The 25309-nt window shown below is 41.0% G+C and overlaps 1 protein-coding gene across 1 annotated transcript; it reads right to left on the bottom strand.

Annotated features, from left to right (window-relative positions):
- Positions 1-3063: 3063 nt before the first annotated feature.
- socs5b (suppressor of cytokine signaling 5b) lies at positions 3064-24695 on the bottom strand. The gene is made up of 2 exons (XM_015363125.2): positions 24370-24695; positions 3064-11436 (listed from the first exon to the last, which is right to left on the bottom strand). Exon 2 carries the CDS (start codon positions 11416-11418, stop codon positions 9736-9738), a length of 1683 nt encoding a protein of 560 aa, XP_015218611.2. The 5' UTR covers positions 11419-11436; positions 24370-24695; the 3' UTR covers positions 3064-9735.
- Positions 24696-25309: the final 614 nt, after the last annotated feature.

A 25309-nucleotide genomic window follows, 5' to 3' on the forward strand; every position in this document is an offset into this window, starting at 1 on the left:
TCCCCTAGCTAGACATAAACTGGATTTTTCCTAGGTTTGTTACAGCTTATTATTTCAAAACAACATTAAAGTTACTGATAAAACTTGGAGGCTCGTTAGACATATTATGATGAAACAGCTACTGTTAATCAGACCAACTATGTAACTAAGTTTTCAGATGGAAGAACAACCAGAAAGCACTAGGCGCTCCAGAAATTGTGTCTGAGACCCCTAATCTGACATTAAATGCAGGTAAAAACACATATTGTACATCTAATATACACACCAAGGTCCGCACAGGACATAAGTCACATTCGAGCTTTTTTTAAGTTTGTATGCATTGTCAGATACAGGGTCAGATAAGCTAATGCGTATTCAACCTGAGCTTTAAACATCACAAATATTGATAAATGAATAAGACACACAAAACTGTAGAGGATAGACCTCTGTGGAAAGAGTCATTCTATAGCTTGCTGATGGAATATATGTATTCCCTCGTCTCTGGTGCACTCCAGTAGGTCATTCCACCCTCATTTCAACACAATTAAGTCAATACCTTGATAAGAAATGAACAGCTGTCTGTAGATATGGCTAGTCATTAATGCTCAGCTGGTCTACCTCAGATAAAGCAGCCTAATCAGTGTTTGCAACGCAAGCAAAAAAATGTACGACAACTGAACTCGCTACTCGGTTTAAGGGGTCTTTGCATTTTATGGAACAGCTCTTTTTTCCTCTGTGCTGAAGCTTCCTTGGCTTGCAGACTCAAATATCCCTCTCACTCTGTCAGAGGTTATTAAAAGGATCCGTATTTGCTCTTTTTTTGTTCTGAGCCTGTGTTTCCTGGCTGCTACTCTCTTTTTGTTTCCAAAAGAGTGTTTGCATTTCTGTGGCGTCCGTTCCTCGGTACTCCACGGACATAACTCGCTCTTCTTGCGGTGTGCCACTCTGCCTGCTTGAGCCTGAAACAGCTCCGGTGGCTTCTCCTTCGAAAACATTTAAGTAGGAAACAACAGCTCACTGACACAAAGCAACACTTCTCAGTCCTCTTCCCTTGCAGCAGCAGTCCTGAACATGAAGTTAAACCGCAGCTCCATGAACACCTGACTGGGAGCATTATTAGTTCCCACAGTTAACTTTGGTACAACATAGTGAAAATGACCAAATGTCAATGGGTTTAGTTTTATGATGTGATAGAGGTAACTCAAATGTGAATACATAGTGTAAAAAATGAAAATAAGACTTTAAAAGTCCCTTCTGTTTGGCTTTTTCCAAGAGAAAACCTGGCCAGCTGTCTTGGTTTCAGGTACTGTAATGTGATTTTTTTACACTTTGTAACATGTAGGCTTCTAGAATGTTTACTGTATTTACATGTGTTCCTTTTTTTACATGTCCACTAGGGATATGGTGAGGCAGATTATTAAAGTGTATAATGGGACACACAATACTGGTCATGTTAAAAACTAGTAGACAGAGTAAAGGCAAAAGAAAATTGTAACAAAGAATGGCAGGGAGCACTCCTGTAATGATATAATGATATAAAAATGACGATATCTAAACACCATCCATGTAAACCCAGTCAAGTTAGGTATGTCTGTGTTATACAGGACATGATTCTAAATCCCAACTGTACTGCCTCTACTTCCAGCCCATCAATGTGGGCATATTGGCCAGAGGGCATTCCATTTCTCCCTGATCCTTCTCCTGTTCCACGTTGTGCCCCAGCCTGTGGTCCAGGCATCCATCATCAAAACCTCCTTCTTGAGAAGGAGGATTGAGCTCTGATTTGCACATCTGCCTGTAATTAGCAGCCCTCAACTCTATTTTTTCTAAACTACAAAAAGGAAATCCATCCCCAAAATATACTGAACTAGCATGAATCTTCAGTGCCTTTTTAATGTGCTTCTGCAACATCAGAGCTCCACCAGGTCAATGACTGTTTGATTAAACAGCTGCGATTCCTAGATGACGCACCTGAGTATCCTACACCTCTCATGAAATCCACCACTGTCCCACATTTCAAGAGAAATGCTTAAGACACTGTTCTGAGTGAGACCTGCAAGCATCTTTCCAGCTTTCACAGGCTCGTTCTCCGGCTGCCTTCAATTGATTGGAAGGCCTGGTGACCATGAAACGGATAACCTGTTTACTGTTAACACTTGATTTCGAAGGAATAAAAGCTAAAGTCAGAGTCCCAGGCTCTTGTGCAGTCTGGGAGCAGCATGAATCTCTGGCTCCAGTCCTACCATCAGAGCCTCTCTAGTTCTGTGAAAAGGGCTGAGATTAGCAGGCCAGTCTCCAGGCTCACAGCACTGACGGGCTGTCATTTTAAAACAAGACATGTCCACTGGGCATGTTCCTGTTTCCCACAGAGGCTATCGTAACACAGCTGCAGTTCTCACCTTCCAGAGCCCCATCTGACATTAATATGCCTGGCAGATCACTACAATAACTAAACTACAAATAGATTTACTGTTTAATAACACCTGTACACACTAGAATCATAGATTCCATTTTAGAATATGAAATATGAAATTTTAGAATATGATTCTGTCTGTATTGCTAATTACAATAAGATAAAATGCATAAAAAGGTAATAGCTAATTTCAACCTATATCCAATTGCAGCAGATACTCATGAATTACATAGTCGATGATATTTTAAAAGCTCTGGAAAGGAAGCCAGCTCATTCAGCTTTTTAATAACGAAAGGCCAACCCTTTAGTTAGGTTGATCCTTAAGTAACATTCCACTTAATATAGCAACAATCTAAGCTGAACACAGTGTCATTCGGTTTGTCCTGGATGAAGACTTATTTGAAGGAGCCCTTTAAGTGTTAGGGACAACTGAATGTTACGGTTTGCAGACAAAGAAGAAAAACAGGCAGAATAAACTCAGTACACACTAAGGGTATCACAAAGATATTAATGTGTGGATCAAGATGTCCTTGAAAACAAAGACTTTGCTTAGGACATATAATGAAGAGAAATAGAGTACAGGGAAATGGGTATTAGAACTTGCATCTTACTACCATGTCAGTTTTAAAAGTGTTGGGTGCTTTTTGTAAATCATGTGAAAATGAAGCCACTAGAGGTTACACAGAATGGTTTTATTTGGAATATTAAGACAACGCAGCGCAAGGCAAAGCACCAAGAGCGACAGCGGTGTTGCACCATACATCTCTGCAGTGAAGATAAATTGTAACGCAAAACTGCATCTACTCAGAACTAGCATATACTGTAGTTGGACACAATACAGAAGAGCATAGAGGGAACAGAAACGTGGATAAGAGCACAATACACCTGCAAAAAGGGAAAACGTTTTTAGTCCTTTTAAACCGGAGGCAGTGTAAAAACAGATTTGAGTGCTAGATCGCTCCACAGAGTATTGAGAAGCCCAGGGCTGCAGATGGAACTTCAGAGCAGGAAGTCTTGTTGCATCACGCAAAGTAAGGCCTTAAAGATGCTCATGCTTGAAAAATGCCCGGTTCGTTAGTCCCATCATTGTTAAATCCTGTTGCCATGGCCATCGTGGCGAATGACACCAGTGAAGGTGCATACATAGCATTTAGTGACCAAAAACTTTAACCGTGGTTATATTACACTCAACTGCATATCAGGGAGCAGGAACAAGAAACCTGAACTATATTCTGCAGTTTCTATTTACATATTGCATCATTAAACCTTACTAATTAAGCACACTTAACAAGTCAAAGAAAACCAACCCTTTACCTGAAATAAATGACAAATATGTTGTCTTCGACTTCTGCTTTCAGACATAATTGGTGTTAAATGCATTCATTCATTCTTTTAATAATAACAATTAATTGCATTTCTATTCCAATTTTCATCCTAAAGGATCCCAAAGTGCTTCACATATAAGAGTGGACCCACTTCATTCACCACTGAAGAGCAGTAGCTACCTACCTACGACACAGGGCAGTCATTACTATCAACAGTCCCACTACACACCAGATCAGTTCAATAAGTGAGAAACCGCATCATCAATTGCACTGAGGGGAAAACTTTGGAGAGGCCAGTTTGTGCAAGATCAGAGTGGAATTTATCCAGGACGCCAGCATTATCAACCTTACCCATACAAAGTTGAATCTTTAGATTTTGGAAGAGATGGTTTAACATCTCTTCCAAAATCTTAAATAATCATGTTGCTCAGTTCTCTTTTCATGATGCTGTTATTCTTTATCATTCGAATTTTCAATTGGAAATTGATACAAAATAAAGAATAATTGAATTGATTTGAATATTTTGTAGATGGTCTCAAACATGACTAGAGCTACTGTTGTTAAAATTTGCATTCTGAACAGAACAGGTAACTTAATATTTAAGTGGAAATTACTTTGATCTTCCCTCTTGGAGAGCTAAATAACAAACTAAAGAACATAAGTGAAAAATCCCTAGGGCAGCCTCTAAAGACAACACTATCCTTTTACTTTGCATTAACAAAAACAAACATTTCTATCTCTTATTTGTGCTCCATGAAATTAGCTGGCATATTTATAGCCAACATATCATTTCATAACTGTGTCTACAATACAGCCAAATATAAAAAGTACACATTCTCCTTTTTGAGCAGATCATGCACTTTTCCATGTGGACTCAGAGCTATGTTATGCATTGTCAGACCCTTTGAGACTCTTAACAAATTCTAGAGATCATTTTACTTTGTGCATACTGAACCTAAATTTCCAGGAATACTGTTACTTAATGCGTTTGGGAACCCATTCTTGCGGGACCCTTAAAGTAATGCCATGAAAAGATGTGAATCATTTCAGGATGAATCCTATTTGTATGCAGTGACTCACAATTAAGCACTGTGAATTCAGTTTCACCAACTGTTTCAGCTTCCTCCTTTCTGAAAGAATCACCTAACCGCTTTGAAACTAGCAATGTTCGATCACCGGGAGGTAACACAAGAAGAAAATGAGCTGGTCAGAATTACTGTACTCCTTGGCTTTGTCAGTGTACAAAATTACTCGCACTGGAATGGATGTGCCATAAAAAGTGTCCAAATGACTGGATGCTGTCCACAAGAAATTAATAAAAAGAAAGTGTTTCTAATTTTTTTATGATTATAATCAGTACTGCAAGTTAAGGAAAACTACTGCAATTTCCATTTTACCTGTATGTTCAAACTAATGCGATAGAAGCTCTCCTTCTCATTTGTTTTCAAACACTAACAGGATAAGGACTTTTAAACCTGGAGTCTATAAGCAAGATTTCTGCACACAAAAGCTTTCATTTCATACTAATGATAATGATCTTAGACATGGACTACAGCCAAGGCAGCAAAGTTCAAATGTTAATGATCGTGGCTTGCTGCAGTCCAAAATAATTAGTTACATTTTCATTTTTTCTTAGAGTCACCATCTGTTAGCTGACATGGTTATTTTAGCATTCATTTTCTAATAAGTTAAGGTTTCACTGAACCAAATTTTTAATTTAAAATCACCCCACTTAATGTAAAAACTAAAATTATATAGTTGTCAACAGCAGACTGCGTTGTGGGCTCATTATTGCACAAATTCTTAATATAGATTAGTACTTCTGGCTTCATTACCGATGCGCCTTTTATTCTGTAGCGAAACAACAAAAAGAGACCCAAAGCCATCAGAAAATCAACAGGACATAGAGCATGAGAGCAAACAGAAACAGAATAACCCTTCTGTACACCCAAACCAGCACAGTAAATAAAAACTCAGGAAAGGCTTTTTTAGCAAAAGCTAAGTTTAAACAAACTTATATTTAGACTTCTAATTACTACAGCATGGACGTAATCAGACAGGCTCCTGGTCACAATGTTACACTTTCTCTGGTGGTACCTCAGGCAGTTATTAATGAAGGTGTAGCTGCTATACTCCAGAGGCAAGTCTACCATAACCCTGACAGAAACGTTATTCCAAACCAGCCCATGAACCACAGTTCAACAGCCCATTGGCTGTGAAGCAATGAACCTGAATTTTGGAAAGCCCTGGGGAATACAGAAGGGGGAAACAACATATATTTGTGTACAACTTCACATCCATGCTGGTGAGGATAATATGAAAAGCTTTAAACAACGTAAGCATGTGTAGATACAAATAAACACTATAGATTTCATATGCATTATATTCCAGCTGTTTGCAAGAACAAAAAAAACATACATGAATAACTGGCATATTTACAGGGTGACCCAAACAAGAGAAAAGAAAATATTTCAAGGTGCGACTACATGGGCTAGACTAAGGGTTTGAGAGGAAAGCACTAAGGAGCCACAGTTAAAACACTGCATTGCAAACATTAGGGACTTTAGTTTCTTGATTTTTTCACAGTGTTTTATTGAAATGTCCCTTTCTAAACTCTCCTCTGTCTCCCCTTCTTATTGAGTCACCCTGTGAAAAACACAAATGCCCCAAAGCAAGTTTTGTTATAATAGAACTCTTTTCTACAGATTTAACATTTTTGAGAAGCTTTGAATGATTAGTGTCTCTTTACTTAGTAGGCCAACTTTATTGCACAAATAGTAGTGTTGTAAATCAACACTACACTAGCAATTTGCAAAGAGGATGTTGAGTGAAGAATCTAGGGTTTTCACAAAATAGGCACTTCTGGGTAGATGAAAGGACAGTAAGGGTTTAAATAGTGCACAACACTTCACTCTTCCTCCACACAGGTCTGGATCCTTACCGCTAGTCACCAGTGAAGTCCTTTTCATTTTGAAACGTTAAACCAGAAAAAGAGAACCTCCCACATACTTGCCTGCCAAATCTGTTCATGAAGAACATACAGTATGATAGTCCACAATCTTCTAGAGGCAAGCTTTTAATATGTTTTGCAAAATTTTGAAAACCACAGGCTAAAAGCTTTGGTCACTTCAAAACATGCATATGTAAAATGTGTATTGCTCTCTCTAAAAACAGACTACAGTTAAAATCTTCAATAAACAGAGCATCGTTGAGGTTACTTAAAACCCAGAGTCCTATTGATTCCTTTAAATTGGAAAAACTTAATTCAGACTTTCAGACTAGAAAAAAAATGATGTGCAAACAGACCCTAATATCTCATGTTTATTAAATCACCCCAAAAAGCCTTAATGTGTTTGTGGAAAAAGGTGCATGTTACTTGTTTTGGGCATTTGTTTCTGACATTGACCTCTTATGCTTCAATTTCCCAAAAATATCATCCAATATTAAAATAATTTATGTAAATCTATATGTTCCATAAAAAACATAGGGCAACTTCTAAAATACAACCTATCACTTGGAGAAACACTAATCTGCCCTTATCCTGAATTTGTATAAAAATTACATTTTCATGAATTAGTACTTTAAACCGTGAATATTAGCTAGGCCTTCTTATACCAAAAAGAATGGAGTAAATACCTTTTCTGTAACAGGTTATTTAATCATAAAAAAGTATCATTGAGATTGAAAACATACAGTACATATTCTTTTCTTTTTACATGGAGTGCCAATTAAATGAAATTTTGATTAGTGTTGGGATAAATTTCTCTGTAAAGAATTTGGAGACCAATTTTATCTGAATTAAAAGATTGGTGTGGAATTCCCTGTTTTACTACTGTCAAAGAAAAACATTTCCTGCATGAGACGCAAATGTATTAAAAGAAATAGCAAATGTTTCTTTAATATTGGCCTTGTTCAAAAATATTTCAGTATTTTTCAATGTGAAATTTGTAAGTATAGCCTATTCAATGCCTTTGTCTCATGGCATTACCTACCAAATCATTATGTAATTCTTTTTCAGGTTCTCTGATCACTGAAAAACCCAAGATCAGAACCACATCAACATCCTCAATACTGTAACAAAACATGCACCAAATCCTAAGAGCAAGCACAGTACTTTAATATTCTGGCTTTTTATATGCATCATCTTCATCACTGTTCCCTTAAACAGGTATGTTCAGGGTGCATAAGATAGAATTCATTATATCTCAAAATATGTTCTGCTCCATTTGCAAAAACAAAGTTTATATATACCCAGTAAAGCATTATTTAGCAATTATTCCGCATCAAAGGAAGTAAAATAAAAGCCATTATCAAGGCACATCGTTTGTCATCTTTTTTATGCAAGCTATGACATTATGCTGGATACTGGAGAGGGTTAGTGTTGCAAGAGTCTGGCAAGACAATTCTTACTGTAAGTGTATTGAATGTACTGTATTACAATAAGCAGTGCACTAAGCAACTATGGAGATCTGATTTGTCACATGAGTCTTAACCTAATAAGACAAAAAACATAAACTTAGGGCTCACACAATGCATCATTGTGTAATAAAATATGTAAAATACAAAAGGTAATAAGAGAGTTTATGTTCGTGTTGCAAAGCAATAGGTTGACTATTAGGTCACAAGGATTATCTAGGCTAACTTAAAATAAATATCATGTCCAGCATGACGAAAAGAATCTCTGGGGAAAACAAGACCTCAATCTGAAGGTAAGTCATCTTTTTGATATTGAAAAGTGCAAGAAAACTGAATTAAGTGCCCTAAAACAAAACTTTTGCCTCTATTCCTTCATTCTGGGATCTAGAACCTGGTGAATCTTGCTGTTCTGGTATTAAGAGCACATCTGTAATCCACTAGGGTGAAAGAATAGAGGATGCATAGAAAAGCATGCCTGAGGGAAACTGTCGTCAGTGCACATACTTTGTCAGCAGCTCATCCTAGCAACGGGTGGTCCCTTATAGATAACATTGCTTGTGCTTTGTGCTGCATCCATAGCCGTGTGCACCACTGCAAAAACAGTCCTCTCCACAAACTCAAGTCTATGGAGGAACCCAGAGATCTCGCTAAAAAAACTGCACTCCGTGTGCAAAAGTGCTAGTTAACATGCGTCAATTTAAATTAATTTAAAAAGTCGGTGTGTACAAATGTGTCTCGCACAGGCACCTGTCATGGTGTAATGTGTTAAACATTGAACCGTGGGCACAAACTGCATTTCCTGGAAGAGACGAAATGTGTGAGGGCTCGGTACATTTATGCGTAGTAAACTTTCTTCAATGAGAGGTGCAGACATACACAGCGAGCACTCACCGGCTGGAATTACACTTTCTCTCCACGAGTGCCTCCACCAGACACTTAGTCTGGACACATACCCACTGAATGAAGTGCGGAGAATGCGTTTCACATCTGAACTTGAGAGTTTTCAAACAGGGCTAATGCCTTTACAGACAAGTACAGCATTATGTGTATTTTTTACAATACAGAATAGTGATAAATATATTCCCTAAGCATTTATGTCCTATGAGCCAGCAGATTTGACTGCCCTTTGAGATAAATACTGCATTTTCAATCATACAATACAGAACCCCATAGTTGCTTTAAGAGAAAGGAAAAAAGCACAAGTAAACAGTACAACTTAGTGAAAGTTAGCTTGAGTTCAAGCTTTAGGATGGTGCATGCAGACTTCACTTTAGGGCTTAGGCCTGTATTCCAATACAGGCTTTGCAACGCTTTTGTCACCTAGCAGGAAGCAGCTGAAACAGCAATTGCCAAAACTGAACTGCTACAATTTGTTACTTTTACAATAAAGCTTGACGGGAAAACATGTGCTTGCCAGCGGGCGTACTAAATGTGATGTAGGTGATAACTAAAAATAAGAGCTTATAATGTACTTTAGTATTTCGCCAGCGCCACCTCAACCCCCACATTGAAAAGACAGTACGGAAAGGGTTTGGACACTTTTTCGTTTTGTTGTTTGTTGTCGTCGTCGTTTCCAACCCCCAGTCTTTCCTGTTCCGGTTCTTATTTGATCTTAACCGGCTCCCGCTCCAGCCACCTCACCCGAACCTTCTGCTTGTAGTGATATTCCTTCAAGAAGTCCTGCAGCATGGAGGGCAGGGGCAGCAGCCCTATGCCGTCATAGGTGGTGCAGCGGCATATGGCAGCCCGGCAGATGTGCTGCAGGCTGAAGGGGAAAGTTCTGTTGAGGGGCACGGTGAGCAGAGGCTCGAAGAACATGCAGGAGCTGGGGTCCTTGTAATGCTCCAGCAGGCCAGTGACGGTAGAGGAGTGGAAAACGCAGGGGTCGTGTGCGTCGAAGCTGAAGTTGTGGTTCCACTGCTCGATGCGCGCGTGCAGCGAGCGGTTGTAGCGGCGGAAGCTGACGGAAAAGAGGTAGTCCTCCTGGGCAGAGTCCCTGAGCAGGAAAGTGCCCTCGGGCTTGCCCTCCAGCAAAGCCTCTGCCTCGTAGCGGTCCATCACCCCCCAGTAGCAGGGATTGCTGGTGATCTGCAGGAGGTCTGGCACCAGGCAGTGGATGTAATCGATCTGTGTGTGCACTTTCCAGGGCCCCTGCCGGCTGAAATGGATTTCCCCGGACATGTGCCGCTGCTTGGGCCTGCGCGACTGCAGGCAGAGTGTGGTCGAGTCCTCCTCCGAGTCGCAGTCCACCTGCAGGGGAGCGGCCGCGGCCGCCGGGGCCGCCGTCGCCAGGGCCGCAGCTCCCCCTGTTCCTGACCCTCCGGCGCCCCCTCCTGCTCCGAGCCGGCCGTCCCCGGTGCCCTCGCCCATCCCTGGGGCGAGCTTTGGTCCCAGCTTGTAGAGAGAGTTCACCTGAGCTGTGGCTTCAAAGGTGTGGATCTGGGCGTTGGGCGGCGGGTCAACCCCTTCCTCGATGCTGAGCCGCCGTCTCTCCCGCAGCCGGTCCTCTTCATCCTCCGGGGAGAGAAAGGCGGGATCGAACGCATCCAGCATGGCGGTGGAGGACTGGGGGCTGACCGGCGCCGTGTGCTGCTTGATAAGGTGCCACTTCTGAGCCAGTTCCGAGCCTGCCGGGAAGGGGCACTTCTCCAGCATCAGCTCGGACAGGTGGATCTTGCGCTTGGTGGAGAAGAGTGCCTTGGAGGAGCGAGAGTGCGAACGCAGGGGGAAGCACAGGCCCACCGTGTCGTGGAGCCGCTGCCGCAGGGAGTGCGCGCTCAGGCTGCGGCCGGTGGAGGAGTCCATATCGTGAATGGAACTCACGCCATACCGCCGCTCCCGCCTCTGCAGCCCGCCCCGGGCCCGGCCGAAACGCTTGTCCGTCTCCAGGGAGCTCTGGGTCTTGGTGGAGCACGAATGCTTCTTTTTGCCCCCCCAGGGGGCATGCCGGGAATACGAGTCTCTCCGGGCCAGCCGGGCACCTCCTGCCGCTCGAGGGTCCTCGCTCTCTTTGTCGATCGTGATCTCCACGATCTGAGGGATGTCAGAGACGCAGTTGTGGCTTCTCCGCGCCGCGGCCTGCAACCCCTCCGAGACGAGGGGCAGGGGGGTGATGCCCCGCGGGGGGCTGGCCGCTCTCGGGGGGGCGGGATCAGAGGGGCTGGGATCTGTGCCACACCTACCCGAGCTCATCTCCATGCTCTCGCTCCGGCTCAAGCCATCCGGAAGGAACAGGTTCTGACATCTGTTCTTCAGGTTGCTCCACATCTTTCCCACCTTCTCCATTGATCAGGATACCAAAACCTGAGTCACAAGAATGAAAAAATACAAAACTCGTTACAACCATGGATAATAACTGGACAAATAAATGACTGGGGAATAGAAGCATCCATAGAAACCTTTCACTTGGAAGTGTTGAGTTATCAAGAACAGCGCTCCCCTGCAGATTACTAGACTTAACTACAGGTCCGGCTGTGGATAGTTTAATTACACTGATTCAGTGGAAGTGAGAGGAGCTAAGACTCTTAAAGCGAGTGCTGGAAGCATTTAGGATCAAGCAATACACATGATTTTACACAAAGAAAGTAAAGTAAAAAAGATGCTAGCTTACAGGATTAGCCCTGTATACGGCAGACTATTTAGTAGCTCTCAGTACAACAGCCCAAATTCTGCAGCAGGGCGGCACGATACAGTGAAGTGTTGCCAGGCAGACTTACAGGGACACAAGGCCAGGGCTAAAAATGAACTTATGGATCTGCTCCCAGCTGATGTGCTGGTATGTACTGTATTACTGTGCCAGTTCAGGCCTGACAAGGTGCTTTTCCTGGCTTCACAGAGAAACGAACATTAGGAGCAGGAGGCTACACCAGAGCATTCCATAGGAAGTACTGAAAGACCTGCAACCCTGAACATTTTGGGTATTTTTCTTTTGGTGCACAGAACATACGGTATATGAATGAAACCGTACCACTGAAACATAACCAATCCTCCTCAAACACATATCAGCAATGTGGACTATCAGCATGATCTGATGCAGAGATCTTTAATATTAAAGCTAATCTGTTTACTGTTTAAGAACTTAAACAGAATACCTCCCCTGCCACACTTACACCATGCAAATCCCTTTAAATTGACTACATGTTAGTGGAGTAATAAATCTAACCTAAGGCATATACTGTAAATGGGTCCTGAACCAATAACTGTTTGGCAATTATTCCAACCAACACACATTAAGGCACACCTAGCACAATTTATCAGCTGCCTGCTTGACAGGTCCACGGCCTGAATGTTTAAGCCATGAAAGCCCCATTTACTAAAAGGTGCTTGGAAAATTTCAAATCAAACTTTTAGCACTCGCAAAGGATTCCAGTACAGCTACTGTTCGTTACGGCTGTGCTGGATCACTTTATGGTAGACGACAAGATTGGACTTGTAAGGAACATAAAATTGGACAAACAAGAGTGTACGAAAATTACATGGTGCAATGAAAGGCCTTAAAATAATGAAAGAGGACTTCAAAACACTCAGCCTTGCACCGTGCGCCACAAATCTCACCCCTTTCCGTGACACCGCAGAACAAGTCACCCGCCAAGTAACAAAAAGACTGAGAAAACAGCTGAAGTAACACCATGTAGAAATCTCTCACAGCCTTTCAGCTTTGACCCAATTCATTCTTCACCATTGTTTACCTGTACACTGGGGCTCCACCTGAACACACCTGGAACAGGGGACAGCTGTGTGCGATTCCAATGTAACTCGGACAAAAAGAGCCAATGCAAGGGACAGGAAGTAAACACACTAAGAGGGCCAGGTGTGTGGTTATCTACACAGGCTTTCAGCAGGCGGTTTTCAATAATATGCCTATACATGAAGAATGAATTTAACAAGTAATGGAGTTCTCACAATAACAACACTGCATTTCCTTAGGATAGCCCTGTTTTGAAAGCACAATGCCTGCCTGTTCAAGTCCACTGCCTGAAATCTAAACAGCGTACCTGCAAAAACAAAACAGACTAGCTAAAGGTATAGTTTACTAGAAAAGGTGAACTTTACTTTTATACTTCTTTTCACTCTCCACAGTTACAGTTATACATAACTACAGTATCAGATGTTCACTTTTCTCCCTAGGTAATACATGAGCTGAGTTCCGAGCATAAAGGATTTTGTACGTGACAGATAATCTCTTCTTTTCTGTGGAATAATACAGCAAGGAATAAAGTTCCTATTTTCTGAAGCATATGCAATTAATTATCTGTTTCAGATAATGTGACCCAATTTTGTTCTATTCTATGAAAGAAAAATCACCCAATGCTGGAAAAAAATGTCTGAAAACTGGAACTCCTGGTCACAGGCCAATTCAACACAATTCACAGTGAAAAAATACTGACAATCAGTTTTAAAGACAACAGTATAGGATAAGAACATAAGAAAAGATGACAAAGCAGCACCTGGTGTGTCTAACTCTTAGGAGATTAGATAGATCAATTATCCACAAAGCAAGACAACAGCTTCCAGCTATTACAGCAGTGCAGTTACAGCACAAACACCTACAGTAATCGCTCCCCTTACATCAAAGACAATGAACAGAATAAGTAAAACCTGTGTGGGGATAAAATAATGACATTTGTGGAATAGAGTTTTATTCTACAAAACATACTTAATACACACACCTAAATCATGAGCACAAAATGAAGCATAGTGCCTTAAAAGATTCCTGGAGAATTTAAAAGGCAGCCTGAGAACACTGAGCCATGTAGGGAGCAAGGCAGTCTAGTTCTCGGGGTGCAAGATTTAGAGCACACAGGTTTTTATTGTGATTTTGGGTAAACTAGATAATCCCTGTGTGACTACTGTGTCACGCAATCACATTACATTTAACAGCCTATAAACATGTGTCCGCATATCTGCAGCAGTAGATAAGTGAACAGGGCACTGTCAGCTCAAAATACTCCAATTACTGTAGCACTCAAACTCCTTGTAACATAGATAGGCAACCTGACTTGTAATTTAGGTATGTATTGATTCCTATAGAGAGAGAATAATTAATGTCATCTTACAATAAAAAAATATTAACAGACAACAACAATTATTCTTCCCTTTATGAAGAATAGCAAATCTGAACTGGCCTTCTTTCTGAAGTGTCAACAAGCAATTCTGATCCATTGGCACGGGCAAACAGGGGTTTTGTTATTCAGCTATCCTTCAGAAACATTCAAAACTCTGCTGTGTGTGAGGGTAGAAACAAAGAGTAGAAAAAAAGAAACGCAAGAGATTCTTCCTTCAAGAAACGTAAGAGCTGGGAAATTCCATCTTTCTTAACTGGTATCCCAAAAATCCAGCGCTTAATCAACATGGAAGCATACAGTGACAAAAAACAGTTCTCAGAATGGGAGTTCTGTTATGAATATGTAAAGAAACTTCCATAGTACTGGAAGTCTGCAACCTACAGAAAAGTTATTCTGACACTTAAGTGTCAAAGGCAGCAGGAGGACCTGCAAGGAGATCTATCGCAATATCCAACACTCCAGGGTGAACTTGCACACTACTGAGAACTTAAAGTATCAGTTCAGTGAGATATTTATTCTGTTTCACCTGACACACGATTTGGAGCAGGGCTCAAACTGTAGCCTCTCCAAGCAATTCAGTGGCAATGTTTCAGGTCTGATAAGAAGATGGCAGCATAAAGGAACTGCAACGGAATGGAAAAGTCACATGCCGAGAAGATCTAACTGAGAGAAACACAAAACTTGACTGCACACTTGCAGAATGCAACCGAAAATAGAGAATATTATCTTATTCAATACTTCCATGAAAATTGATTTAAATGGGTTACAATAGCTTAGTTTTTTTTACATATTTGCAGATGGATCTGCTGAAGTGGACCTTGGTAAAGTACTGTACCTTGCTCAAGGGCACAACAGCAGTGTCTCACCAGAGAGCCAGGTCAGGTCCAATCAGGTATCAGAGCCCCAGTCACTACTCTACACTGTCCTATGAAATTCCACAGTTTAAGCATAATTTACATCCTATTAATCAGGTGAGTCTTCATATAACCATGTACAAGAGTTCAGAACCATGCGTAAGTGTTACATGAAAAGAAAACTGGGTAATGCTTCAGAAAAAACACAAACGTACCAATTTGTCACAGAGCAAAGTTCCCATAATTAAACCGTTTCAAATACTAAAGGATCAGAGCAGATTAAGCCAACAACACAGGTCTCCAAAATCACAATGATCCATGACTACATACTTCTTGTACATAGCTGACATAGATTGACAAGGGAATCAAACCACCAGATGATATCGTATGGAGCCTGCTGTTCATTTGATCTAAAGAACTCCTGTAGGCTGAAACCTCAGCCAGGATTACAATGGGCTATTAGCTCTTGCCTGCTTTCCTCACTGAACTGCCAAGTGAGGCTTCATTGCAAATCGTCTTCAGCCCTTTCCCTCCAAGATGGCATCACTGCTACAGCTCATTTCTATAACCTAAATAGAAATCCATTAAAATACAATTACCGGAGTTTAAAAGGACTCTTCTAAATAAGAAAAGGCCTAATAATCTCCTGTACCCTGATGGAAAACTAGGCAAGACGTCCCATGAAACCTGACACTACATATGGTACAACAGTCACGGGAGGTAAGCTGTTTTTTTACATACAATCTAAAAACATTTTTCTGAAGGTTTATGGGAAAGATTCCTAAACCCAGTTCCTGAAGTCCACAGCCAAGCAAGTTTTCATTCCCGCTCAAGTCTCGTTGATGTTCCTCAATTAATTACTGGCTTAACTGGATCAGTTTAAGAGCTCTCCCCAGCTCGCCCCAGCTCTATATGGGTATAGCTGATTTAAAGAGTTTAACGCATGCATGACTGTGGCTCTCCAGGACTGGGTTTGGGACCCCTGGTCAAAGTCAATCTGACTCCACTGTACTCAGACAACAGAAAAAAAAAAGGAAGAGCCAGAGGAAAGGATTTTCCATGCGAAAAGCTCACGGCAGCATGTGCCTGGTCTGGCCCAAGATTCTGCTTCAATCTTACCGATTCAAACAGGACGTAAATGGCCTCTGTTTCGACACATCAGGAAGCAGCGAAGCAAGCCTTTACCAGAACAAACCACATTCCAGACTCAGGCTTTGCTGGGTGACCTTTAGCAACCACAGGAAGCAGAGGCACAGCCCACGCTTGGAGAACAGCGTCTGTGAGCTAGGTCTCCAAGTGGCAGCATCCCCTCTCGGGCTCCTTAGATACAGGAGCTATCCAATGAACAGCAGCAATTCAGACTTGGAGTGTACAGGGAATTCTGCCAGAGCTTCCCCATGGGCCACATACACAAACAGGGGGCACTGTCAAGAAGAACCCAGTGCGTTCCCTTGTGTTCAATTTATAAGCACAGTGCGACACGCAGGAACCCGGCAGGCACGGCCCCATTGCATAGGAGTATATTACCATACCATGTGTAAATCAAATAAAAAAAAACTAACAAATGTTACAAATAAAAATGGAAATTCTTAAAATTCCATCAGGCATTTCAAGGGGCAGATTAAGTTGGACTCCTAAAGGATTCTGGCAATTCTGCACAAATCTAAAAACAATTCTGCCAGTTTGCCTTAAGACCCCTCACTCTCTACCCACGGCCTCCTGAGACACATATTGTGCTAACCCCTGGATTTAACAAATCCTTTTCGATACTCCCTACCCCTGTGCATTACGCTATCAACACTGAAAACAAAATCTATTGTTCTTTGGGCCTGAGGGCTATAATTACTCTCTCCAGGGGTGGCTTGCTTCCTAGCAGTTGAGGAAGTGGCCTCGCACGATCCTGGCATTTCCCCCAGCTGAGGCCCTGCACTGTGGAAGTTCGAGAGCCAGGGAAAGTGCTGCCAGCCCCTCGCTCCCTGCCTTGCTCCCTAGACAGCAGCATCCGTTTGACTCATTGTTCCTCTTACTGGACAGCGCGATAACGGAGCGAATAGAAATCCCAAGACGGGCCGAGAATGGAAAGAAGTGGCAAAAAAGCAAACGTTCAGGCGGGTGACGGCTTTAAAAAAATGGATTCCTCAGAAAACCTTCCAACTGAGCTGCACAGTTGGCTAAGCTGAAATACTAAACTACTTTAGACCTGAAACGCTCATTTCTTTAACCCATTAATGGGAAAACATAAAAAGCCGCATACTGTACATATGTGTGGCTGAACCCAGACTCTTCAGAATTTGTGACGTTCCCTTGCCTTTTGACCCTGGTTTCAAAGTACTCTGAGGTGTCAGAGAGGTCACAAAAACACAAAAGAATAAAAAAAAGGATGGCTCTTATTGAAAGGTGACACACTTGCTACTGGCATACTGAAACTCCAAAATACACTAAAATCATGTACTTTTCTGACCAGAATATTCAGTATTTTTATCAGTGTGAAATTATTTCCTCTGAACTCTGTAGAAGACAGAAGTATTTAGTATGCCCAGTAATTCAACTGACTAATGTCCCTGTGGCTTCTTTAAACAGCATCTTGAGAGCATCACTCCACTCTACCTTAGTTTTAGTAACATGGCTTTGGTAGTCTGAGTCAAACTCCCTTGTGTTTGTGTTTAAGGCAATTTAACTTCTCAAAAAACATTCCACAAAGTAAGAATTTGCTGTGGGCAGAAGCATATTACTAAACCAGCAAGGGAAAAAACTTAACTGTTCATATCACTCAGAAAAAAATAGAATACACTTAGAAACCCTGCTCTTTCCTTTAGATACAAGTGCAAATGACAACCATTCACTTTTCTGTCACTGTCTCACTAGAGATTGTAAGCACATTAGCCCAATCTTTGGAAACGGCAATAGCACAATTAAAGAGTACCATCTGCTAATTTAGTGCAGAAACAACTCATCTGCTGCCGCAGTTCACCTGGGCAGCAATAACTGCAAGTCTAACCCAAGGCATTTCCTCACAGCTTGGGCACTGATCTGTTCTACTCAGTAAAAAAAGATACAGACACACAGCAGTAAGGTTACATATTTAAGATACCTGAACTTCACATTGCAACCACAATTCAGAGTGATATACAGAAAGTCTCTCTCCTATCAGATCATTTCAAGCCTCCATTGATCTGAAAGTACAAAAACATCAGAGAAAAAGAACATGGAACTAGGACTGTCATCCTTGCTGTTGCTTTGCTTGACAGCTGATGGTCTAATCCAACACTGATCCAGCCTTTGCAGGTCTTTTGTTAATGTCAAGGGAACTGACTACTGTGCTGCACATTTAAAAGCTTTGACAGTATTCCCTCTGCTATCCACACATCACCTAATCTAAAGCTTACACCAAAACCAAATAAAAAAAAAATAGAACTACAATCCTGTTTCAGGATCCAGCAATAGTGCTTGAGAGAAATTCCTGGGTTTCAAAAAATTAAGAGTAACTCAAAAGTAAAAAAGGTTTACGACTGCGGCCTTAACAGATGCTTGATTTACAGCTGTTGGTTTTAAAAGTCCATGGTGTTCATACAGTACATACTGTGCAAACCACTGCATGAGCCCTTTAAGAGGACAAAATGCTGATACAAGACTAAGCCAACAATGCACCTGTCAGTGGATAATGGGAGTTTTCTGGCCAACAAAAGGTATGGAAAAAGCATTTTTGTTTCTGCTGTGGTTCTGCGATGCTGATCCACTTGCAGTAACCCAGTGGTGTCAGTTTACGAAAGATGTGTTTATACTGTATCTTAGCATCGGGATGAAAATCTTGGGAGGAGATTTTTCCATGAGGGTTGCCTAATTACATGCATTTTTAGGTGTTGGCTGTCATGCCTAAGTTTTTGTTTTCTTTTGCCACTACTTGAGCTGCAAATTTGGTCTTACCAAAGCACAAAACCAACAGACCTACTATGAACAAAAGTGAAGAACAATTAGTATTGCAATTCCTGATGAACAGGAATGTTGGGTTAAGGAGAAGCTTGATTCAAAGAAATTTCCCAATTGCCTTCTTAATAACCATAAGACACTACAGAAAGAAATCTGCTCATCGCTGTTTCCCATTAAGCTCTTTTACAATAAACTAACATAAACCAGAGAATTACCTCACACAGACAGGAGAACAGGCATCATCCAGGAAAGATTTGGTAAAGGTCAAGAAATGGTCTACTAAACAGAACTGAATTTTGCATGTTAAAAAATACAGTGAAGTAAATAATTAAACAAAAAACAAACCCCGAAGAACAATAAAGAGATCTGTAATTGTCACTGAAAACCATGGTCAGGCAAACTTACAGATCTATCAATATAACCACAGCATGTTCCTCTTGTAGGAAGGATATACTGTAATGCAGAACTTCAGAACAGCAGTGTAGCCTTATTAATTTTGTTCCTCTTGGTCTTGCTTCTTACTAATCACTTACAGATCCATCAGAATATGAAGAACTGCAGCACAGTCCAAGAAGCTAGGAGTCCTTCAGGACAAGCTTGTGCATCACAGTCCTCTGACTTTATCAGACCACCAGATCCCACCTGATATACCCTTGGGTCCAAGACCTGTCTGGGCTGAAAAGACTGTATAGCCTCAGAGTAGCCATGTGAAGTCCCCCTCCCCTTCTTAGAGTTCTGCCTTGTCCTCTTTGGCGTTTCTCATTCTGGCCAGGATCAGATAAAGCCGCCATGTGGCACACAAGCCTTACCTGTGAGGGTCAGTGCACATGCTTGTTTTGGACAGCCATTATTTCTCATTATTTCCACATTCATGCTTTGCCATCAATGCCTCTCCAGCTTTTAAGGCACATAAACAAACTTCCAAGGAGTGTAATAAAAATACAAAGAGCCACAAAAGCAAAAAAAGCCCTGGTTGGGTGTAGAAAGGCCCAAAAACATCATCTGAGCCCCCTTACTTGAGTCACACAGCCAATTGTGCTGATTACTAGTTTGCAGTTTACACCAACAAACTCCTGCACTCAGGACCCATCTCACACAGCCAGCTCTTCCATTAGACCATTGCTTTTCACACTGGTTGATTGAATTGGTATTCAGCACTTGGTACCACAGAGATTCCACCTTAAAGGAATTAAATGCCCTGTGCACACTGTAACTATGTGCCTTCCACTTTTCTCTGATAATTCAGTGACCATAGTACGTGGTGCTGTATGTGGTTTCTAAATTACGTAACGTCTACACTTCCTTTACTTTGTGCAGCTCAGGCGGAAACTGTGCAGAATACATTTTTATCAAATATCTCTTTGCACATTTTTCCTTGTGTGGACAGTGCAGCAAAATTAGGTTGAAGTAGAAGAAAAATGTCATCTCACAAGGAGGAAACCTAAAGTTTTAAATCAATTTTAAATATCTTGACAGAGTTTATTTGTAGGGAAGTGTAAGGTCTATTATTAATTTCCACAGCAGTAAAAATTGTGGCTCTTAGAAAGTTTAATAGGATTTAGAATTGGTATTAACCCACTATGTTCATCTTACATTGATCATATATTAATAGCTCTAATCTGAAACAAATATAACCAAGTTGAGGAGAGACTGCATAAAGTTCTGCATTCTGACTTATTTTGAAATAAAAGACCTCATCACTTGTGTCCAATCAACAGTTTCACTACTGAGGTGACAACAAACAACAATCAAAGGCCCTCAAGTATAACACAATCAGTCATGAATGATCAAATGGTCATTCTGATTAGTCAAAATGGCACCAAAAAAATTTAATCAATGTCCAAACTCTGCGTGCATTTTAAAAAACCAACATACAACCATAATAAGCAAAGTGCTAGGTTTCTTCTGATGCTGAGTATAAAAAAGCATGATTAGCATTCAAAGAAAGTTAGGAGAAAACGTGGGTTAAAGGCTGTTCAGTGAGATTCCTGGGACACCCAGAACCCTGATATATCTTCCTGAGAGAGACAATAAAACATTTCTACAATCCAGAAAAATATTCACTATAAGTTCCTACTCAAAATTACTTGGTTTTAATTTGTGGCAGCACAACACTGTGACAAATTTTAAATATGCAAATTCACCATTTTAATTCTAGCCTTAAGCATCCTAATTATTTAAAAGAAGAGATGGAACTACCGCAGTGCGTCATGTCATGGGCATATGTGCCCCTGGGAATTGAAGCTGCCCTCCTTTCCAATTATAATAACTATCTGGGGGTTGAAATACCCTTTACAATCCTACAATACATATGTTTCAGAGATAGCAGTCTATATATGAAAGACCACACTAATCTATTGAAGAAAAAAAAATGTTCATGCCCGTGAAGCAACTGCAAATAAATTGTAAGTCTAACTGCTTTCAAAGAGCTGTGGTTGTAGCCAATGACTTTTCACAGTTAAGAGAAACAGGAGATTGAGCAAGAATCTTCTTTGTGAAGTCTTCACCCCTTCCCCCCAAAAACATATTCCAAGCCTTTGTGAGGTTTAACTTTTTTTGGTTAAGGAAATGTAATTCAAACTCCATTGAATCTTTTGAAGATTGAGACGGAGTATAAGATTTCTAACTCTCTTTCCAACTATAAGATTAGACTCTTATAATAATAATAATAATAAAAATCCCAGTTGAGTTATCAAATATCTCCAGTATTCTCCCATTCATCCATTTTCAATAACCACTTAGTCCAACACAGGGATGCAGTGAGTAGGAGCCTAATCCAGCAGACAATAGCCACAAGGCAGAAACACCCTGTACAGGACGCCAGCACATCACAGGACACACATGTAATTATGCACTTACACACATTACAAGGAGACCTTAGAGATGCAAATCAACCTAGACAGCATGTTTTTGGGACTATGGGAGGTCACCCAGCAAAACACCCACCTAGCAAAACCTATTGTGCAAACTTGAAACAGAAGGCACCCCTAGACAAGAATCGAATCCAGTACCCAAAGTTGTTCCAGTGAGGGAACAACACTTAACATCCATCCTGTGGTCTGGACAGGTCAGTGTGGAAAAGCACAGCTAGTACTCAGTAAGACAGCTAACCTTGACTCCAGTGTGACCTCAGAAATGACGGGATTCTGTAGGACAAAATCTCAGGGAATTATAATGCCAACTTTATTGTCCTAAACATTAAAAACGACACATTATGAGTGGTTATAGTCACGGCACTTCAAAACATCAGTGATGTGCCGGACTTTACAGCAGCTTTGTGATTCCACAGAAATTACTGACAGAAAGTGAGTTTGCAAAGTGAACACAGAATACAAATTTAAGATTAAGGACGTTTTTAAATCTTTATATTTTCAATTGTAGCTGACAATGGTTTAACAAGAAGTCCCAAAAATTATACATTAAACTGGTCAACTAGATGCCTGACGTAAAAAAAATACTTTAAAAAAAGATCGACAAAAAAATATGGAAGTGCCTTTTAATACAATTCTCATTATGCAGTGTTACAACTTGATAAAAAGGCACCGTAGGAACAGACTGTGCATTGCAAAACAGAATGGGTTGCTATAATTATGCTGATTTTGTCCAAGAGAAACCTCTTTACCTCTAGCCAAAACTGTGGCCATGGAAGAGTTTTACTGTGAATATAGATGGAATAATACAATTGAAAATTCTTATTGCATTCATTTTCATTTATGACCTATCCATAACCTTACAGTTTCGACACACTTATTATGTTATCTTTTGGTGCAAATAATTTGTACTTAAAATAGTTAATTTATTGTTTTTCTACTCTATTTTGACCCAAAAAGAGTGTACAGGTGGCATCTCTAATGCACTGGATATTTAACACAAACATACACAAAGACGGTTGATTTCTAATGCTATTAAAATGTTCATAAACTTAACTCAAATCTTACAGCTTCAGAGGAATCGAACCCCTGTAATCTGAAAAACGAACTGGTGATCTTCTTGACACTTGAAAGATGCCTTTACCTTTTAAATTGCTATGGCCTTATTTCTAGCCAGACATAACTCTCAGTCACTAAAGTCCCTCTTTACAAATCCCATGTGGTAGCAATTACAGAAGTGTACTGCAACATCAGAATTACAGAATATCTTTACAATTAAATTAACCGAATCCAATTTCATATAGTGAATGAAACCTCTGGTAACACATATCCCCACTATCTGAAGGTCTCTGAAGTTGTTATTACTCACTGCAAAGGGAGGCTAGAAACCAAAATGTTTTTTTGCTCAGTCCAGATAACAGTAGATGCACTATCTATGGTGGCTCACTTTTGGTAATTATGCAAGAATGGCTGGGAGCCACAGAGATCCGATTCTCGATTTAAAGTTGCTGCGACTTTAGCAGATCCTGGTGGAACTCCCAATGTTAATACTATGAGAAGGCTTTAACCACATTTAGAACTCAATTACCTCATAAGGGAGACGCTAAAAGAAGAAAAGAAGACATCAGTTGCCATCTGTCACACCTCAAGACTATTACAATGCGTTCCCAGAACAGTAGTGCAACAGTCACCCTGCATACTGAACAGTTGTGCTCCTTGACATTCAGAAATTAAAGCCTGTATTTCTTAAATAGCGTAACAGAGTCGACGTCACACATGTATGCCGGCCTGTAATCTTAACAAGTTTACACTTGATTATCCGAGAGTATTTTTTACTTGTAAAAGCAAATTTAAACAACCCTGTTTAATACCATCTTATCTGGGGGAGATGGAGGTCAGGTTTTTATGCTCGTTTATTACAAGTATCATGAACAAGAAATGCCATGTGCAGTACAGATAATCAGAAGCTAGTGAGCACCATTGAACATGGATGGAATTCACGAATTTGTACTTAATCGTCATAAATACCAGCTGATGAAATTTAACACAGCTATGCGCTACTGTGTGTCAGTGATCGTCTGTGAAAAGCAGATACCAACAGATGAAGCTTACCTGATCTTTTGAAAAGAAACTTCGTATTTGCCATTAGAATCTACGTTTGTAGCTTGTACAGTATAGTCTGCAGAAACAATCAGTAATCACAGACAGGGGCTGCCAACATCATACCCAAATGGCAAAGTAAAATTAGCGGCCTATTTTTTTTTATTCCTGTACGAAATCTATGAGAAGTCTCTTTGCCAATCACATTCTGCGCAGGAATCTCTTAACACGCTTTCGGGCAAAAAAAAAACCTTGAATGCATACAGAAATTACAATTGTAGTTATTGTAATATATGCCGTCGATGTATTCATTTATACCCCTTAACCAGCCTTTTATTACGAGGAATGAGAAGTGTCAACTACACCCCCAACTCAACACTTCCAAAAGCTTTCAAAATAGGGATTTTTTCTTCAACCTACCTTTTTTCAGCTGCTCTCTTTTGTCTGCAAAAAACAGCAAGCTAAAGAACCAGAGCTCATATCCCTCTGGCGGTGCGGTTCAGAGGGTAACACGCGGTGGGACCAGCTATCACATCGCATTCCTCTAGCTCCATAAACGTGTGAATATAAAAATAAAAAATATGGGGGGAAAAAAAATCTTTCTGCCGTACCCCCCCTCCCTCCTCCCCTTCTCGGTAACCGCTTCCCTTTCTCCCTCTTGCCTCTTCCTGACAGCCAGTATGATGGTCGCCAAGAGCAGCAGAGAAAATAATTGAGGGGGGCTGCCAGCCGAGGCGCAGGCGGGGATTGAATGGCAACGCGAAGCTCCAATGCAGTTCGGGGCCGGGGCCTCCGCTTCCGATGAGGGGGACGGATAGGGAAGGACCGCAGCCTGCGTCACCCCATAACGAGCACGGCAGGGAACCAATTGCCGGACGGAGCGGCCTGTTGGCAGCCACTTGGAAACGTGGAAAGCGAAAATGGGGGAGTTAAAAAGAGCCGTGTAACGTGAAGATTAAAAAAAAAAATTGGTGGATGAGACAGCGAGTCTATAGGGAAGACAGAGTATCACTGTGCTGTAATATGCTGCTCATGGCTGGGCGGCTCTTTGTGTCGCTGTGTTCACTTAGTACAGCTATGGTTACTTCTTACACACGCAGGAAACAATGTAGCAGTAACGGCATGTTTGTTTGGTAATATTGTTGCTAAATGGAATATATGAGTTCTGACTTGGGAAGCGCGTATCATTAAAGCGACTTGGAAGCTGTCTAGTTTCACAGTGAACAATCTGGGAAGAATTTTACAGAGATGCCCAATGTGACCTAAAGAGCATTGCGATGGTGTACAGAACATAATTATAGTAGTATCGACTTGTAATGACCTCCTCTGCTTTGGGAGCATTAGGTTGTCTTTGTTGTAA

The sequence above is a fragment of the Lepisosteus oculatus genome, chromosome 17 (assembly GCF_040954835.1).
Source record: "Lepisosteus oculatus isolate fLepOcu1 chromosome 17, fLepOcu1.hap2, whole genome shotgun sequence".
NCBI classification, from domain to species: Eukaryota; Metazoa; Chordata; class Actinopteri; order Semionotiformes; family Lepisosteidae; genus Lepisosteus; species Lepisosteus oculatus.

Excerpts from the sequence above, each read along its gene's own strand:
- socs5b (XM_015363125.2), bottom strand. The coding sequence starts at position 11,418 with ATGGAGAAGGTGGGAAAGATGTGGAGCAACCTGAAGAACAGATGTCAG.